At 40.2% G+C, this 21,292-nt stretch overlaps 1 gene segment (V, D, J or C); it reads left to right on the forward strand.

Moving 5' to 3' along the window:
* LOC122674293 overlaps window positions 1-21,292 on the forward strand; it is a 52,398-nt gene that overhangs the window by 15,150 nt on the left and 15,956 nt on the right. Inside the window, 1 exon segment of the C gene segment in view lies at window positions 14,716-14,722. Within this exon segment, the coding sequence occupies window positions 14,716-14,722 (7 nt within the window).

Raw genomic sequence — 21,292 nt, forward strand, 5'->3', positions numbered from 1 at the left:
TCCCATGGACAGGGGAGCCTGGCGGGCCACAGTCCATGAGGTCACAAAACGTCAGACACAACTAAGTGACTAAACCACCACCACAGGCTCCTATGTATGTTTTAAAATGTTTATTTTAGTATAGTTGATTACCAATGTTGTGCTAGTTTTGGCTGTACAGCAAAGTGAATCAAACATACGTATCCATATATATCCTCTTTTTTGGATTTCCTTCCCCTTTTCGGCCACCATAGAGCATTGTTTCCTCTGCGATACAGGGTTCTCATTACTTATCTGTTTTATACATAGTCTCATAGTGTATGTATCCATCTCAATCTCCAAATTCATCTCCCCTTCCCCCTAGATGTCCATGCATTTGTTCTTTACTTCTGTGTCTCTATTTCTGCTTTGTAAATAAGATCATCTCTACCAATCTGGGTTTCCCTGGTGGCTCATATTGTAAAGAATCTGCCTGCACTGCAGGAGACTCAGGTTCAATCTCTGGATCAGGAAGACCACTTGGAGAATGGAATGGCTACCCACTCCAATATTTTTGCCTACAGAATTCCATGGACAGAGGAGCCTGGCAGGCTACAGTCCAGGGGAAAGCAAAGAGTCATAAACAACTGAATGACTAACAATTTCACTTTCATGCCAATTTAAGAAAGATAATTTTAAATAAATTGACTCTGTGAAGTTTCCTGGCCCAAAGGAAAGATAAAACGAGTCTGGATGAAAAGAATGATCAAAGAAGTTGGCAGACTAAGAAGAACCTGGGCTCATCTCCTCCCATGGGCACACCTATATTACACCTATTTACAGAGAAACTGCTGATGACAAAGACCCAAAGACTAGCAAAAACGATCTTCTACAAATAAAGATATAAAGAAGGAACTACAACAAGATAGGTAGAAGGGGCTAAGGAACAGTATAAACAAGACTCATAAGCCAGGATAAGTGACCCACAAACAGGAGGAAAACAACAATCACAGAGTTTCTCCCCCAAGAAACACAGGTACTAAGTCCCACATAGGGCTCCCCAGCCTGGGGGTCCTGCACTAGAATGACCAGACCCCATAACATTTGCCTTTGAAGGCAGGCAAGGCTCACTTTTGAGACAGTCAGAGGTCTGTGGGATACTGACACCCCATTCACACAGGTTGCACACAAAATCTCACAGGGCAGCACAGTAATATGAAAGGAGCTTGGGTGAGATTCACCTGCTGATGTTGGTGAGCTTCCCGGAGAGGCAGGAGGCAACTGGAGCTCCCCCACAGGACATAGACTCTGGCAGCGGCCATTTTGGGAAACTTGTTCCACCCCAGGGACACAGGTCCTGCAAGTGTCACTGTGGAATCCTGCCTCTAGCTTATTAGTGTCTGGACACATAAGGCTCTCAACTGACTTTTCAGGAGAAAATCTGCAGGCCAGAAGAGAGTATACATTTAAAAATATTTCATAAATAAATAAATATTAAATATCATTTCATCTAAAATAATGAAAGGGGAAAACCTAACAACCAGGAATACTCTAACCAGGAAAGCTTTCATTCAGATATGATGGAGATATCAAAAGTTTTACAGACAAGAAAATGATAAAATAATTCAGCCCCACCAAACCAGCTTTACAAGAGATGATACAGAAACTTCTCTCAGTAGCAAAGAAAAGGCCACAACTAGAAATATGCAAATTAAGAAAGGAAGACTCTCATTGATGAATACACATATACAGTAAAAGTGGTAAATCAAGCACATATAAAGCTGTTAGGAAGGTTAAAAGATGAAAGTAGTAAAATTATCTATACCCACAGTAAGCAATTAAGGAAATAAAAAAGAAAAAGACACAAAACAGGTTAAAAAAAACAGTGAACATGAGGGTGTGGAGTAAAAAGGAAAGGTTATTTAAATGTGTTTGAGCTGAAGAGATAAGCAGCTTAAAATATCCTCCATATAGATTTCTACATATAAACCTCATGGTAGCCACAAACCAAACATCTATAATAGACACACAAAAGAGAAAGAAATCTAAACAACACTACAGACAGTAATTAAATAACAGGGAAGACAGCAAAAGGAGAAGCAAAGATCAAAAATGAACCTTTGGAAAACTCCACAAAACAATTAATGAAAAGGCAATAAGTACATACATATTAATAATTACTTTATTTATTTTACTCTGTATTTATTTGTCTGTGCTGGGTCTTAGTTGTAGGATGCGGGATCTAGTTCTCCATCTAGGGATCAAACCCAGGCTCCCTGCATTGGAAATGAGGAGTCTAAGCCACTGGATCACCAGGGAAGTTCCCTCTATAATTACTTTAAATGTAAATAGAATAAACGAACCAATCAAAAGACATAGAGTGGCTTATAAATATATTTATAATCCATAATATTGTATTGATATCCATATATTTGCAAGAAAGAAATCTAGAAATTAAGACACTGTATGATAAAACTTGTTAGTCTTGGTAGTATGATCACAGGCATTTTTATTTTCACCTTTATTCTATTTGTCTGAATCTCCTCAATAAGCATCTTTCCCAGCACGTCCCACTAAACAGCTGGGTGACTTTTGGTGAGTCACGTTGCTCTATGTTTTTCCTCAGAAAAACCCCATTTTCCTGATCTATTAAATGATAACTACCAACATCAATATCAATATCATGGGATTGCTGTAAGATGAGAAACATTTAGAAAAATAGCCTAACAAATAGAAAATGCTCGTTCAATATTTGCTACCATAAAAATCAATATTTATTAAACATACAATATTTGAAAATACTATGCTAAGGAAAAGTGTTCATAGACTAGCTCCTGGGCAAATAGAAACCATTTTCATTCTACAGAAATCAAGACTCCTCCATGGCTCTTTCACATTCGTGCCAAATAATCTTCCAGTGACCACTAGCTTCATTATTGAGCTTGGCATTGCCACTGGGAATACCAGAGGAAACAGGAGACTCAGGCCCAGTGAGCTTGTGGCCAGCACTAACAGCCCAAGGACCCACTAGACCATCCACTTCCTTCCCCTTCTTGGTTCAGGCCACGCCCTTCCACTGATTTGAGGCATCCAGCCACCAGGTCCCCACCTTCCTGCCTTCTCTTTGAGCAGACAGCCCAGCAGACAGGATGTCACCACTGGAAGCATTCACATTTTTCTCCTTCTGGGCTTGTGAGTCATTCCCTGATCATTTCACTTTAGATGAATGAGTAAAGAAATTCTTGGATATTTCTTACATTATCAGAAGTTCATTAGAAATTCTCTTCTTTTATTTACAGTTGGACATGGGTTATCAAAAGTGGAACAGGCCCAGATATCGCTTTCCACAGAAGTAAAGAAAAGTATTAACATACATTGCAAGATAGAGAGCACAGATTTTGGGTTAGTGGCCATTCACTGGTACCGGATTAAACTGAATCAGGTTTTGGAGCATCTGGTTTATGTGATCTCAACCACAACTGCAGCTAGAAATCAAGTAGATGGCAAGAACAAAATTGAGGCAAGAAAAGATGCCCAAACGTTCACTTCAACCCTTACGGTAAATTTCGTGGAAAAAGAAGATGTGGGCATTTACTACTGTGCTTGCTGGGGCTCACAGTACTAGAACTGTGGAGACAACCCACACAAGATCCCCTCCCTAGATCCGTGCCCACACACATCCTTCCCACCAGCAGCAACCACACACCAGTTTCCCACCTGGGCTCCTTGCCTCAGCCCCATCTCATCTGCAGCACTTCCTGAGCTTTCTAGGAAGTCATCTTGGATCACGCTTGGATCATGACCTTCCAGCAGACCCCAAAAGCTGTGCTTCCAAAGCTTTTTTTTTTTTTTGACACTGGTATTTTTTTTTTTTCATTTATTTTTATTAGTTGGAGGCTAATTACTTTACAATATTGTAGTGGGTTTTGTCATACATTGACATGAATCAGTCATGGATTTACATGTATTCCCCATCCCGATACCCCCTCCCACCTCCCTCTCTACCCGATCCCTCTGGGTCTTCCCAGTGCACCAGGCCCGAGCACTTGTCTCATGCATCCAATCTGGGCTGGTGATCTGTTTCACTATAGATAATATACATGTTTCGATGCTGTTCTTTCAAAACATCCCACCCTCGCCTTCTCCCACAGACTCTAAAAGTCTGTTCTATACATCTGTGTCACTTTTCTGTTTTGCATATAGGGTTATCATTACCATCTTTCTAAATCCCATATATATGTGTTAGTATGCTGTAGTGTTCTTTATCTTTCTTGCTTACTTCACTCTGTATAATGGGCTCCAGTTTCATCCATCTCATTAGAACTGATTCAAATGAATTCTTTTTAATGGCTGAGTAATATTCCATGGTGTATATGTACCACAGCTTCCTTATCCATTCGTCTGCTGATGACATCTAGGTTGCTTCCATGTCCTGGCTATAATAAACAGTGCTGCGATGAACATTGGGGTACACGTGTCTCTTTCAGATCTGGTTTCCTCGGTGTGTATGCCCAGAAGTGGGATTGCTGGGTCATATGGCAGTTCCATTTCCAGTTTTTTAAGAAATCTCCACACTGTTCTCCATAGCGGCTGTACTAGTTTGCATTCCCACCAACAGTGTAAGAGGGTTCCCTTTTCTCCACACCCTCTCCAGCATTTATTGCTTATAGACTTTTGGATAGCAGCCATCCTGACTGGTGTGTAATGGTACCTCATTGTGGTTTTGATTTGCATTTCTCTGATAATGAGTGAGGTTGAGCATCTTTCCATATGCTTGTTAGCCATCTGTATGTCTTCTTTGGAGAAATGTCTGTTTAGTTCTTTGGCCCATTTTTTGATTGGGTCATTTATTTTTCTGGAATTGAGCTTCAGGAGTTGCTTGTATATTTTTGAGATTAATCCTTTGTCTGTTGCTTCATTTGCTATTATTTTCTCCCAATCTGAGGGCTGTCTTTTCACCTTGCTTATAGTTTCCTTTGTAGTGCAAAAGCTTTTAAGTTTCATTAGATCCCATTTGTTTGTTTTTGCTTTTATTTCCAATATTCTGGGAGGTGGGTCATAGAGGATCCTGCTGTGATTTATGTCGGAGAGTGTTTTGCCTATGTTCTCCTCTAGGAGTTTTATAGTTTCTGGTCTTACATTTAGATCTTTAATCCATTTTGAGTTTATTTTTGTGTATGGTGTTAGAAAATATTCTAGTTTCATTCTTTTACAAGTGGTTGACCAGTTTTCCCAGCACCACTTGTCTTTTTTCCATTGTATATCCTTGCCTCCTTTGTCGAAGATAAGGTGTCCATAGGTTTGTGGATTTATCTCTGGGCTTTCTCTTCTGTTCCATTGATCTATATTTCTGTCTTTGTGCCAGTACCATACTGTCTTGATGACTGTGGCTTTGTAGTAGAGTCTGAAGTCAGGCAGGTTGATTCCTCCAGTTCCATTCTTCTTTCTCAAGATTACTTTGGCTATTCGAGATTTTTTGTATTTCCATACAAACTGTGAAATTATTTGTTCTAGTTCTGTGAAAAATACCGTTGGTAGCTTGATAGGGATTGCACTGAATCTATAGACTGCTTTGGGTAGAATAGCCGTTTTGACAATATTGATTCTTCCAATCCATGAACACGGTATGTTTCTCCATCTGTTTGTGTCCTCTTTGATTTCTTTCATCAGTGTTTTATAGTTTTCTATGTATATGTCTTTTGTTTCTTTAGGTAGATATACTCCTAAGTATTTTATTCTTTTTGTTGCAATGGTGAATGGTATTGTTTCCTTAATTTCTCTTTCTGTTTCCTCATTGTTAGTGTATAGGAATGCAAGGGATTTCTGTGTGTTAATTTTATATCCTGCAACTTTACTATATTTGTTGATTAGCTCTAGTAATTTTCTGGTAGAGTCTTTAGGGTTTTCTATGTAGAGGATCATGTCATCTGCAAACAGAGAGAGTTTCACTTCTTTTCCTATCTGGATTCCTTTTACTTCTTTTTCTGCTCTGATTGCTGTGGCCAAAACTTCCAACACTATGTTGAATATTAGTGGTGAGAGTGGGCATCCTTGTCTTGTTCCTGATTTTAGGGGAAATGCTTTCAATTTTTCACCATTGAGGGTAATGCTTGCTGTGGGTTTGTCATATATAGCTTTTATTATGTTGAGGTATGTTCCTTTTATTCCTGCTTTCTGGAGAGTTTTAATCATAAATGGGTGTTGAATTTTGTCAAAGGCTTTCTCTGCATCTATTGAGATAATCATATGGTTTTTATCTTTCAATTTGTTAATGTGGTTGACACTGTATTTTAATGAATTGAAATCTTGTCTGAGGGAACACAGGCTGTGCTACCATTCATCATCTCCCAATCCAGAGACTTCTGTATGTGGGCAAGCTTCAGGTTGAAAGAGTGCATTACCATGTGCCATTATTATGACATATACTTAAGACAGAAATGCTGTAGTGTAAGTGTAATTGGCCTGTTTCACAACTAAAGAAATGAAAGTGTAGAGAATTTAACCATCATGATTAGCCTAAGACAAGAAGTCCATGTTGATGATCTGGACTATGAGATCACACTGAAATGTTTAAGAATTGCAATTCTTTAAGTGAACACTAGGATACTGGGGGTAGATGAGGGATGAAAAAAAGTGCACCTTTTTGGGGGACATGAGGAAAATGATTCTGCCAGCAAGATGTCATCAGAATAGAGCTCTGGATCATTGAGCTGGTTGGATGAGCCCACCATCCTTGGTTATCTGGCTTCTGCTTGTGGAAGAATAGAAAGTGGGACTTCCCTGGTGGCCCTGTATTTAGAACTCACACTTCCACTGCAGGGGGCATAGTTCGATCTCTGGTTGGTAATGAAGATCCCTCATAGGCTTATGGTGAGGCCCCCCAGAAAAGAAGAGAGAGTATCTGCCAAGAAGAGCTAACTTTGGTTTGTGTGCGTGCTGTGTGAATGAATTCTCTATCAGTGTTTTCAACGCTTTCCATATATTAGATCCTTTAAGCTGCACTATTTATAGGTTTTTTTTTTCTCTTATCATGAGACAGATTTGACTCATGAGGAAAATAAAATACCAAGTAGTAAAAAAAAAAAAAAAACCAAAACCAAGTAGTACAGTCACTTGCTGACAAAAGTCTGACAAAGGTCCATCTTGTCAAAGCTATGGTTTTTCCAGTAGTCTTGTATGGATGTGAGAGTTGGACTATTAAGAAAGCTGATCACTGAAGAATCAATGCTTTTGAACTGTGGTGCAGAAGACTCTTGAGAGTCCTTTGGGCTGCAAGGAGATGAAATCAGTCAATCCTAAAGGAAATCAGTTCCTGAATATTCACTGGAAGGACTGATGCTGAAGCTGAAACTCCAATACTTTGGCCACCTGATGTGAAGAACTTCTTGGAAAAGACCTTGATGCTAGAAAGATCGAAGGCAGGAAGAGAAGGGGACAACAGAGGATGAGATAGTTGGATGGCATCACTGACTCGTTGGACATAAGTTTAAGCAAGCTCTGGGAGTTGGTGATGGACAGGGAAGCCTGGCATGCTGCAGTCCATATGGTTGCAAAGAGTTGGACATGACTGAGTGACTGAACTTAACTGAGTTCAATCCTTACCACAAATTTCATAGAAAAAGATGTGGTCATTGAGTACAATGCTGTTGGGACCCACAGCACTAAAGATACCAACACAGTATAACAACTGCCTCTTCTGGGACTATGCCCCATCATAGTCTTCCCACAGGAGCAAAGTCAGCTACTTCCTACCTGGGCTTCCAGCCTCTGGCTCACCATCTCTGCTGCCTTCTTGAGAATTCCAAGAGAAAACCTTGGCTTGTGTTCATGTATTAGGACTCACCTTGAGCAGCAAGCATTTCTGACCACGATGTTCTCAAATCTTCTTTCCTAATGAACTAAAGTCTTCTCTGTGAATGAGTGGACATGAGCTTTATTTATTATGTCACCATCCAGAGTTTTCCACTAACTGTGAATAGTTCAGGCTGAAGAAAGGAATCATTGTGTACCAGGATTCCTAGGCATGGTACATATATATTACCACACATAATTATCACAGCTCTCCTGCATGGTAATCATTATCTGCCCATTTTACAGACAAAGAAATGACAGCTTAGACAGTTAAAACGATTGGTCAGAGATAAGAAGTCTGTGCTTTTTTAACTGGACTGCAAGGCTATCCTGAAAATTTAAAGATCATAATTCTATATAACAAACAGAATACTTGAGGTAAATTTGGGATGGAGCAAGTGTCTTTTTCTGTGGGAGGAGGAAGATGGTTCCTCACTTCACAGACAGGGATGTGCCAGCATGATGTCATCAGAGTAGAGGGAGGGCTGAGACACTGAAACCAACAGATGAACCCTCCATATTGTGAGTAGGAAGAAAGCCACCTCGTATCTGCCTATAAAGAAAGAGAGAAGATGGTCCAAGAGAAGAACAGCTAATGATTTTGGGTGTGAGAGAATTCTTTATTAGTGTTCTCAATTTTTTGCACATATATATGAAGCCCCTTAACCCCCATGACAACCTGTGAGATTTCAGTTATTATAAAGCCAGCTGACTCATGAGGAAAATGAGCCCCTATGTGTCTCAGGAACTTGTTCAAGTCACACAGCTGGCACTTGGCAGAATAGGGTTGGATCCAGTGTGTGTAGCTCTGGAGTCTCCTCCTCATTCTCAGGGGATAAAAAGTGTTATGTGTCGTTCCTACCTCCATGGAGAAAACAAAACTCACCTTTGTGGAACATTCACTGGCACAATTTACTATTTCATGCTGAATCTTGTGAGCAGCATTTGAATCATTAGCAGTCTTCAAAGAATACATGAAATGCCAATAAGTTATCAATTTATTTTCCAAAGTATTTGAAAACAATAAAAATTCTATTGTTTTGTGATGCCACCTCTCAAATCATTGTGAAACAAAGGAGAACTACTTTGCAACCCACACTTCTTATACAGCAGATACCAGGCACCCCGTGGATATCACTTTGCATCTATGCCATGAGTATTCCCTTATTTATTTGATAATTTCCAAAGTCATGGCAACATAGTCATCCCCATGACCCCTTCTACTTAAGACTCCAGTTCCATTACTAATTCAGGGAGGCCTTTGAAAGAAAAAAAGGGGGAACTCACAGCAAAGACTGACATAGAATCAGTCTGTTAGCCTTTCTCCTTCTACCTCTGATGCAGGTAACCTGTTGTGATTGCCTGACCAGTTAATTTCTATCCATCGGATACACTCAGTGCAGGCTGCAGTTGATTTCTTGAAACTGAATAGGGCATTGTTGTTTACCTAAACTTTGAACACAAGCTAAGGTAGAGATCCAGACTTGAGAGAAACAAATGGTCTGAGAACATAAGCCCTTTTGAGACAGGAACTCGAAGACAAGCTTGTCAACCTGCTTCTGCTCCCTTCTTCACATGATGGCTCATTGAGTAATCAAAAGCGCCCCATAAAGCAGTAATGGGATGTCCATAGTAGGGCCCTCTGTATCAGATCTTAGAGGAGAAGTCTCCAGCAGCTTCTTACATGTCAGGATAAACGGTGAATAACAGGGAAAGATTTACACTGTGTTCAAAGGATAGAACACTATGCAGTCATTGAAAACGAAGTTTTCTGTAGTTAAGAATCCACCTTCCATCCATGGCTGATTCATGTCAATGTATGACAAAACCCACTGCAATGTTGTGAAGTAATTAGCCTCCAACTAATAAAAATAAATGGAAAAAAAAAAAAAAGAATCCACCTTCCAATGCAGGGGACATGGGGTTGGTTCTTGGTCAGGCATCTGAGGTTCCACATGCTGTGGGGCAACTACAGAGCCCATGTGGCCAAAAATATAAATAAATAAACAAATTTAAAGTTAGAAATTTTAAAATAAAATAATAAAAGATATGTATGCAGGCAAGCTGCCCCTGTGGAAAGTGAGGCAAAAGAAGCTTAAATAATTGAGCCCATGTCAGATGGGGTAAGTGGTATTGGAAATTGCTTAATTTTCTTTAGTTATTAAAAATAACTATTAATAATTAAAAATAATATCACATAGATTATTGAAAACTGTGTTTCTGGGGCTTCCCTGGTGTCTAGGTGGTAAAGAATCCACCTGCCAGTGCAGGGTTCCATTGCTTATCCGGGAAGATCCCACATGCCGTGGAGCAACTAAGCCCATGTGCTACAACTACTGAAGCCCATGCTCCCTAGAGCCCGTGGTCCGCAACAAAAAAAGCTACCACAAGGAGAAGTCCGCACGCCACAACTAGAGGGTAGCCCCCGCTCTCAGCAACTAGAGAAAAGCCCAAGCAGCAATGAAGATGCAGCATAGCCAAAAATAAATAAATAAATAAAATTACATTTAAAAAGCTGTGCTGCTTACAATCATAAGATAACCAAACAAGAATATAAAGCTAAACATGCAAATTCCACTTAAATGTATATTTATATAAATAATACCCGTCAATCTGATCTCTAGCCATAAAAATGCAGAGAAATTTTCAAAGTAAATGATCTGTGCTTTTTTGGTCCTCTTTACATCTTATTTTACCCATTTCCTTTAAAAACAATGGTGGCTTTTGGGAGTTACCACATTTACCAGCTCCACGTCTTTAAATGAGTCTGTTTGCCACTGTTCTCCTTTGTCAAATGGAGATATTCATAACAGCTACCTCCCAGGATAGTGAAGAAGATTAAATAAAATAACATGAGAACATTTAGAACCATGCCTGATGAATAGAAAGTCCTCAATACATATTAGATGCCATTTTAATTTTAAAGGTTATCACTGCATATTCAACAGAACATTGCTTTAAAAATACCCCTGCATGTGACATAATGCTCATGAAACTGTTGTCAGGTCCAGGTTGAGTAGCAGCTGATTTCCACAGACTGCTCTGTCTCAAAGATCCACAAGCAATTGCAATGTAGTCCCTTTTTGAAGGCACCCAGATTGTAAACAAAGTGTGATTTCTCTGAATGGTAATTTGCATGGTGACATCTTAATTAATTAAAAAAAACCTCTAAAGTATTCCAGTGCTTGTGTCTGTAGCATATTAAATCATGTCAAGAAGATGTTCTAACGTCTGATGGTTTTCTGTAACATTACAGAAAAATAAAGGTCAGGTTTCATACACGAGTCCTGGATTACCAACCATTTACAGAAAGACAGACATCGGGAAAGAACACAGCAGGGATGTCTTCCTATTTCTGCAGCAATGTTACTACGGTGTGAAATTTCAGGGAGATGAGCTGAGCAGCTATGAGAGTAGCCCCACCCTCAAGTATACGCATTCATCTCTGGGTTGTCTGTTCAGATCATGATCCTTCTCTTAAACCATCTGCATCGGACTTAGGGGCAGGAAACCCCCGTAAAACCATAGCTGCTCATATCTGTTGCAGATTATGAAGAACCCCAGACAACCATACCACCAGATCCACCTCTTTCTCTGAGACACAAGATCCAGGCCCATTCCCCTGCCACTGGCCTGAGACTTCCTGCCAACAGACCTTGCCTTTTTTACCTCCTCCCTGGGAGTCAGTCTGGTGACGAGATGGCACTCCTGGAAGCTATCCTCTTCTCCTCCTTCTGGTCTTGTGAGTTGCCCTCTCAGTCATTTCAGTCTACAGGAGAGACTAAGAAGGTCTTTCTTGTTGCCTCTTCACATGTCTTTTGTTTATGGGGATTTGTCTTCTTTGCTTGCAGTTGGCCTTGGGCAATTAACATTGGAGCAACCTGAAGTATCAGTTACTGGAACAAGAGAAAAGAGTGTAATTATGTCTTGCAAGGTGTTCTCTAAGGACTTTAGCAAAGATTACATCCACTGGTACCGGCAAAAACCAGATCAGGGTTTAGAACAGCTACTATACGTCTTAACAACCCCTGCGCTAAGTCACTCAGGAGGGACGAAAAACAAGCTTGAGGCCAAAAAAGATGTTTCCTCTTCCACTTCTACGTTGAGAATAAGTTTCTTACAGAAAGAAGATGAGGCCATGTACTACTGTGCCGGCTGGGTGTCTGCCCACAGTGTGGGAGTTCCTTGGATAACACGCACAAGAACCATCACCAGGTCTGTGCTCACCACATCCTCAACACAGAGGTGGCAGAGGCGGCAGCCACAGAGGTGGCAGAGCTGGGAGCCCTGCCTAAGCCTCCCACTAAGGAAAATGCGTCTTGCATGATTTTTTTTTTTAACTATCCAGAGATTACTTGCAAGTTACATGGCTCAGTCTCAAAGAGGAAATCACCAGAAAACCCACAGGTGATATTGCATCTTATATCAGCATCACAACACTGAGACAATGTAATATTCACATTTTCCACATTAATACTAGTAATTTAAGATGCAGTGGGATAAAATGACTTTTTAGACCCTAAATCCCATGTCCCTTCAACTCTCTCAGGCCATCCTGAAGAAGTTCAGAGTCTGGTTATTCCCTGCTGACTGGGGTGAATTTGAGATGAGGTTCTTTCCCTTTCTTCCATGAATGGGGTGACTGTTAACTGTGCACTCAGGGTTTGTGTTACAGCCTGACCATCACAGTTCCTTTTGCATAGGCCTCTGACCCCCCAGGGCCATTGGATGATCTCAGAACAAGGTAGACACTCCAGTCAGGATCCTTTTCCCCAGGATTCTGCAGTGAACCTCTGCAGGATTCTGCAGAGCCTCACAGTGGCCATGCAGTCAGTTGCTACTCTTTCTGACACTGTTCTAACGAGGTAAATTGTTCTCATGTTTGAGATAATCCATTGACATTGGTGCTGTCAAGAGTCACATTTTGTAACTGATGAAACAGAAGCATGGAGATATGATTTCCTTTGTGGTCACAGTTAAATGAATGGGGGTGGAGGCCTGCAGCTGGATGGGAAAAAAATAGTAGACTCACTTCATTAAGCATGCAAACAAGAAAACAGTGAATTAAAACCTATTAAAATATTTATTCATTTGTTTGACTGTGCTGGGTCTTAGGATCTAGTTGTGATATGTAGGATCTAGTTCCCTGACAAGGGATCAAACACGGGCTCCCTGCATTGGGAGCATGAGTCTTAGCACTGGACCACCAGGGAAGTCTCAAAAAGACAATGGAATAAAATCTTTAAAATGATGGAAGAGAAAATGGACATCTCAGCAAAAATATACTTCAAAAGTACAGGAGAAATGAAGAATTCTCAGACAAAACAAAATTGAAGGAATCCACTGCCAGCCAACCTACTCTATGAGAGATGTTAAAGTAAGCTATTTAGACATAAAACATACAATATAGGTCAAAATTTGAATTTATAGAAAGAAATGATATGTACTATGAGTATAATAAATGGATGTAAATGTTATTTTTAATTGTTCCAAAATAGGAGTTGTCAGACATTTTTTGTGAAGGAAATATTTTCCATTTTGCATGCCATATAGTTTCTGTCCCTACCCTTCAGCTTTGCCAGGGCAGCACGAAGCCACTCTCCCTTTAGACCTGAATGGACATGGAACTGCTACATGACCGCGAGGACATTGGTATCAAGAGGTCACCTGATGGGAGCTGCAGACTTTAGTAACGGGACACAACAGCCTGTTGATGCAAATAATCCATAAATAATCTTTAGCAAGAATACAAATAATTTTTTTACTTGAGTCAAACTGACGGCAACAGCCCAGGTGCCCCTGATTTAAAAACCATAGTTTGTTGTGTTAATAAGTAAGACTGGAGCCAGCAAGATGTAAAAGGTGACCGCGAGACCATAAGCTTGCAGCTGGCAGCAGCTAGCAGATAACAGTTTTAAAAAGGACTGGTGGTGTCCCTGAGTTTGATACACTTCAGAAAATTCAAGTTCTCAGTAATGCAGGAACATGTCTGAAACCACATCCACAATGGCACCCGGCACCATTTGGGATGCCTTAATGACACTTTTATTTCTCTCAGAACAAAGATCAGACATCAAACATGTCAAGGGTGCTCTTCTTCAAGATTTCAAAGAGACAGACTAGCATGTGCATGGTGACACAGCTTGACCTTGGTGTCTGGAAAGGATATCTCATCTTCAAAGGAGTGCTAGCATAGGAGAGGAGGAGCATTTATTCGTATCCTCAGAGTGGACGCTCTAAACAATCTGGTTAATGCAACCATGAAATTAAAAGACACTTACTCCTTGGAAGAAAAGTTATGACCAACCTAGACAGCATATTAAAAGCTGAGACATTACTTTACCAACAAAGGTCCATCTAGTCAAAGTTATGGTTTTTCCAGTAGTCAGGTATGGATGTGAGAATTGGACTAAAAAGAAAGCTGAGCACTAAAGAATTGATGCATTTGAACTGTGGTATTGGAGAAGACTTTGAGAGTCCCTTGGACTTCAAGGAGATCCAACCAGTCCATCCTAAAGGAAATCAGTACTGAATATTCATTGGAAGGACTGATGCTGAAGCTGAAAATCCAATTTGGCTACCTGATGCAAAGAACTGACTCATTTGAAAAGACCCTAATGCTGGGAAAGATTGAAAGTGGGAGGAGAAGGGGACGATAGAGGATCAGATGGTTGGATAGCATCACTGACGCGATGGACATGAGTTTCAGTAAACTCCGGGAGTTGGTGATGGACAGAGAGGCCTAGCATGTTGTGGTCCATGGGGTCACAAAGAGTCAGACATGACTGAGTGACTGAACTGAACTGAACTGAACTGAATTTATTTGGGAGATGCAGGCAGACAAGTAGAGTGATAAGGAAATGAAGCTTGAAAAGGAAGACAGATGATAAAGTATATTTTGGTAAGCTGCTAGGTGACCAAAGGGAACATAACAGGGTTTCAAAGCTGAGTGATGAATTAAGTAATGGATTTTCTATTCTGCTCTCCTGTTTTGTGGACTTCCATGTAAAATGAAAAGAGTCTGTGGGACCCTAACTTATCTGAGAGTCAACATGGTGGTCAACCAAAGAACCTTGCTAAGAGTCAGAACCCTACGAGGAAGAAATTACAGAATATAAAAATGTTCATGGTATCTTATTAAATAATAAAGACAGAGCATAACATTGCATATGTATCATCATACCTATGTGAAACAAAATTTTAAAAGGAATAGACATAGTTGTCTCTATGCGATGGGACAAAAAGCCATTGTCTTCTCTTCTGTTTGTGTTTCTTTACGATCCATACTGAGGTTGCACTCATTTTATAATAGAAAATAACAATGGCTTTTGCTTTTAAGGCATATTGAGGCACTCCAAGGATACAGCGTCTCTAAGGATCCCATTTAATGGTCATATTCAAAAATAAGAATCTGAAATAAGTCTTCTTCAGCTGGGTTATAGAAAATATAGAGCGGGGTCATACACTACTAGTAAGCTGTCCCTACATCTGTGATTGCCTGATGCAGTATAGTGACCATCAAAGATGTTTCAAGTTCCCATGAGCCTGTCAAGTGTGGACTTTGGCCTCTCCTCGCTCATCTTTCTCTTCCCCTCTGTTAGAGCAATAAAGGACTTTAGTCCTTTCACCATAAAATTGGTTCTTTATACTAACGTCACTGGTTGGTGAAAATCACAGGGTGATTGAAAGAAATCTGCTGATAAAATAGCAGACCTATTTCCACAGGTTGTTTGAGAATTACCACCAGCCCCTGTCTCTGTAGCCTGGATGCTAGCTGTGTGTTCTAAACACCACTTCCTCCTACTAAATCAGCCTGCCGGTTTGCTCTGTAATCTTCCCATTATTCAATCACATCTCCTGACAAGAGCTGGCAGCATGCTGCTCCTGCCCCAGGTCTTGGTGGTGGCCTCCTTCTGGACATGTGAGTGGCTTTACCCAAGGAAGAGAATAGATCATGGACAGTCACATCACCCTTTTCAGGTGGATGCTGGTCACATGGTCTTTCGAGCTAGGCTGAAAAATTCCACCAATACCTTGAGTTGTTCCAGAAGAAAATGTAAACATCAGTCCCCAGGCTTTTCATGAGTAGAGAATACATATAGACCACGTTAATGAACATCAAATTTTCATTAATTTTTCCTCTTGTTTTTTCTTTCAGACACAAGTGGAGATATTTCAATAACGCAACGCATAATATCCATTACCAAGAAAAAAGGAAATACGGCATTTCTTGAATGCCAAATAAAAACAGATAAGTTAAAGAAGAATGTGTACATGCACTGGTACCGACAGAAGCCAGAACAGCCTCTAAAACGAATTCTGTATATTTCCTCCAACGAGAATGTTGTTCACGAACAAGGGATTAGTGAGGAAAGATATGAAGCAAGGAAATGGCCGAGTAACTCACTGGTGAGCCTCAGGATACACCAGGCTACAGAAGAGGATGCGGGGCTCTACTATTGCGCCTGCTGGGTGGAATACACGTTGCGTAAGAGATCCTCTGTCATTGAACAAAAACCGCCCTTAGGCCAACATGGTGCAGAAGAGACCCACTGTCATCGAATGCCAACGCGTCTGTGCAAAAGCACCTTACACCCCCCCAACCTCCGCCGCCCCCGCTGCTCCCGTTTTCTGCTTTCTATAAAGGGCTCTTTTCCTGCACATGTGCCCTGAGCAGTGTCTGAGCAACTAGCCCAGGACCTGATCCGTGAGGCTTTTTGTTAGATCACTTTATCCTCCATCCTAAACTCTTGGTCATAGGCTGGCTTTTGTAACTAGCCAAATGGTCACAGCTTCATCATGTATGGGAGCCTCTTGGGAAGGAAGCCATAAACCAGTGCTCAACGTGATGTGTTGGCTTGGAAAGAAAGAGAGAAAGAATGAATGAATGAGTGGTGGAAAAGACAAGGTCTTTTTAGTGACATAGGACTGGATTTCTAATTCCTGCTTAGCCATTCCCTGACAGGGTGACCTAGGCAAGTTACTGAATCATTTATTTCTGTTTTCTCATTTTATTTTTATTCTACTTATTTATTTTAAATTTTTATTCGGAGTATGGTTGATTTATTTTGTTATTAGTTTCTGCTGTACATTATAGTGAATCAGTTACACATATACATATACCTACTCTTTTTTCAGATTCTTTTCCCATATAGGCCATTACAGAGTGTGAGATTAGTTCCCTGTGCTAGACAGTAAAGTTTTATTAGTTATCTATTTTATGTATAGTACTGTGTGTATGTCAAGCCAAATCTCCCAATTTGTTCCTTCCCTTCTTATCCCCTGGTAAACATAAGTGTGTTTTCTACATCCCTTGTCTCTACTTCTGTTTTGTAACTAGGTTCCTTTATATCTCTTTTTTTTTAAGATTTCACATACAGGCAATATCAAATGATATTTGTCTTTCTGCATCTGATTTACCTCACTCTGTGTGGAAATCTCTAGGTCCATGTTTTCCCAGTTTTAAACGGGCCTGGTGCTAACAACCCCATAAGTTGCTGAAGACTGAATGAGGTTTACACAGGGATGTCTCAGCACAGTGTTCAACAAATCACAGTGTCCTAACCTGCCGCGACTAAATCAATTCAGAGTCATCACAGCTAAAATAGGAACTCAGGACTTAAAAAATCACATCTTACATTGTCCTCCAGACCACAGTAAAGCAGAGATTTAATGCTGAAAAACTAAGAATTGTAAATAGGAAGATTGAAGGGTAACAAAACAAGGGGATTTTGTTTCTTGCAGCACTTTTCTTCATGCACAGCAGAATGAAGAAATGGCATATAGTAACATCACAGTATCCTAAGCAATAACTACAATAATTGTTGGCATTTACCGAACTTTGTGAACTTTCTGCAAATGAATGATCTAAAAAATATACAGTCTCCTGCATATTCATATTCATGTGTTACTATCTACAGTAATGATAATATCTTTCTAATTCTTATGATAGCCATACCTCATTATCCACACTCTCACAAAATATGGTGAAAAAATCTATAACTCAGAGAATGAAAAGGATCCCAAGGATAGTGTGTTTGAAGCAACATATCAAGGAAAAGTGGAAGAGAATTTCTTCCAAGTGTTAATAACATTAAGTTACCATATTAAAAAAATTATTTGGCTGCATCAGGTCTTAGTTGTGGTATGCAGGATCTAGTTTCCTGACCAGGAACTGAACTTGGGGGCCCTGCATTGGGAGCCTGGAGTCTTAACCACTGGACTTCCAGAGAAGTCTCAACAGTACATTATTATAAGTGTTTTTTGATGAGGTTGTTGGGAGTCTGAAAGCTCTTTTATACCAGTAAGATGATAAAGAATAACACTGTGACAGATCTGAGAAAGACTTTCATTGGTTCTAAAGCAAAACTTCCTCCCACATCCCTGCCTCCACAGAGCAAGTGCTGCCACTGCATCTCCTATCCTGTCCTGATTCACACCCTATTCTTACCAATTACTGCAATGCCAACCACGTGGATTTTCCTCATGTCTTTGGCTTGGGTTTGTAGGTTGACTTCTATCCTCTCCCCTTTCTTTCCATTGTTTTTGTGTCCAGCGTCAGCTTTTTTAAGTGCCTCTGATTACCTCCCTTGCTTTTCAGATGGAGACATCAAAATGAAAATTTCTCAGCAGCAACTCTCCTCTACCCGAAGACCAGACAGAACAGTGCACATAAGATGCAAGCTGTCAGGGGTGCCCCTGGAGAATGCCGTTGTGCACTGGTATCAAGAGAAAGAAGGGGAGCCCCTGACACGAATCCTTTATGGTTCAGCTAACAGTTATAAGCTGGACAAACCTAATTCCCGCTTGGAGATGGATAGCAAAAAGAACGGAATCTTTTACCTGATAATCAACAATGTTGTCAAGTCCGATGAAGCCACGTACTACTGTGCCTGCTGGGATCCCACGGTATTACAGAGTCAGAAGGGACGTGGAAGAAAACCTTCTCTGTTACTAACCCTCACCTGCCCCTGCCCCACCACCACTCAAGCAACCACAGGCTCTTGATCATGGGTTCATAGCTTTTCGAACAGGAAGGGCCTTCAGGACACATTTAGTCCAATGGCCACACTTCAGATAAGAAAGCGGAGGCTCAGAGATTACGAGTGGCTTTTGCAAAACCAGTTAACCACAGAGGTAGGGCACATCTGCTTTTCAGACTCTCAGAGCATTGCCTTTTCCTGCCTGTCTTGTGTTTAACATTGAGCTCCTTTTAGTACAATTGCATTTCTCTCAAAGGGAGCTGTGACAAGAATGGCTTGTCTTCATACATGATGTCCCCAGGACCCAATCAGGTCTGATTTGTAGATAAATTATGTGACTACCACACTCTTGAGAAAGGGTAAAGGTCAGGACTCCTTGATCTGTCTGCCTCCCTTCTGTTTTCCTATGGCTACTTACTCCCCTTCATTTCTGTAGCTTCCCATCTGTTCTGAAATTCTAGATTAGAATAGTTTTCCTGGCATACACATCAAATGTGGAGATTGCTTTCCTCATGAATACATTTGTAAACATCACTTACAGAAGGACCTACCCAACCAAGTCCTAAATTTCCTGCTCTTCAGTCTGAAACCTGGGACTAATTCTAACTTGATGGCCATACACTTGGTTCCAAGTTTGGTAGCCCTGATCTGCTTTTTGCGTTTCTTACCAGCCAGACTTGAAAATCACATAAAGAAGAGCAATAAAAACAAAATTGATACCCTTACAATACAGCTAAATATATCTCTTCTTGGATTTCTGATACGTTGCCAGAATAAAATTGATTTCAATCCATTCCTTCACCCCAGTCTGCACAATTTGTGTTCTTTTTTTCCCAAACTTTCCTATCTCAGTAAAGAGCATATGTCTCTGTGTCCTTTAATACCATGCAAGAATATTTTGTGAAAAACAGATGGTGTTTTCTTGACCTTCCACATCTTTGGCTTTCTTTGGTCTTGAGAAAAAAAGCAATGAAGGAACCCGGCAGTTCTTTAGGTGTTTCCCATGGAATGAGATCTGAAAGGAGGAGGCAGGAGACCCTGGGAACTTGGGTTCTTCTGGTAGAAAGGAAACCACAAACCAGGCCAGAATCTCTGATGTATTTTCTGAGAATAGCATTGGCTGTCAAGACAAAGCCCCAAACCCAAATTCTCAGATCCAAGGCAGAGAACTGCTATTTCTCTCTATGACTTAGGGCAACTGTAGAAACTCTTATTTTCCAGCTGACATGTGCAGGATAATCAGTAAGCCCAGGACAGAAATAACCACTTAATCTTAACAATGATCATAATATGAGATTCATAACTTTTGGTGATCTGCCAAATTTGATAAATTTGGTCAACTATGAAATCATCAATCATACTTGAAAAAACAATGCAAAAATTCAAGGGGTCGTTTTGAGACTAGTACTTTACTTCACTTGACTTGTTTGTTATTTATATATTTATTCATTCTTCATACTAAAGTAGGATTTTAGTGCCTTAGTTGGTCACCCCAGAATGTGGTGAGTTGTGTGTATGTGTGTGTGTGTTACGTGAAGCAGGGTTAAAAGCAAAAGTATTGATTTTGTACGCAGCACTAAGATTTTTCTATTCTTTGCAAGAAAGTGAATTCTCTGTTCCCGAATCTTGCCTCATCTCTTCTAGACACATTACCTCATATGAACTTTACAAACGTACTGAGAAATAGATACTGACACTTCCCTTTTAAAGATGAGGAAACTGACCCTCTGAGATGTACCCAAGGACATGTCACCAGGAGTGGTGGGGTTAGAATTGGAGCTCTATCTTTCTGATTTTAAAACATCTTTTCCTTCACTTTCAACCTCTTTAACGTTAATTTGATTTCTCCCACTTGAATTCCTTAGAAACCTGATGAACCTGTTAATATTTATTGCACCAGCCCTTCCGTCCATCCCCACTGTCACTACAATAACTGGGTCCACAGACGCCTCTCAGTAGCTCATGGCGATCGTCTCTGAAACATGTCTGCTTTCTCAGGACTGGTCCGCTGACCCATCCATCTTTCTGCTCTTACATTATGTTCCTAAAGCACAGATCTGATCCTGTCACTAAAGTCTTCACTAAGTCACCACCATTTATCCTTTCAAAAAATGTTTATTTGAAAAATATGTAAAAAGTGAATATTCTCCAAGTGCCTCCTTCTGAAACATTAAGTATCATGTAAAGGTGTCTCCTATGCCTCTTCCCTTTTCAAGCTCCCCACACAACAGACGCAATTAGTCTCCTGCTTCTTTCTAGCTCACATCTCTAGAGTCTTTTTCATTTAAATATTGATATTGATCTACTTAGAACCCCATTTATATGGTATGAGGTAGAGAGCTAGTTTTGTTTTTCCCAACATAGTAGTCAATAGTCCAAAATTGGTTTTAAAATAATATATTTCTTTATTATTGAAATATAAAATATTATATTTTAGTTAGTAGCTTTGTAATAAGGATAAAATCTACTATGTGCAATGTCTCTTCACCATTGTTTTTAAA

This window comes from Cervus elaphus, chromosome 18 (genome assembly GCF_910594005.1).
Source record: "Cervus elaphus chromosome 18, mCerEla1.1, whole genome shotgun sequence".
NCBI lineage: Eukaryota > Metazoa > Chordata > Mammalia > Artiodactyla > Cervidae > Cervus > Cervus elaphus.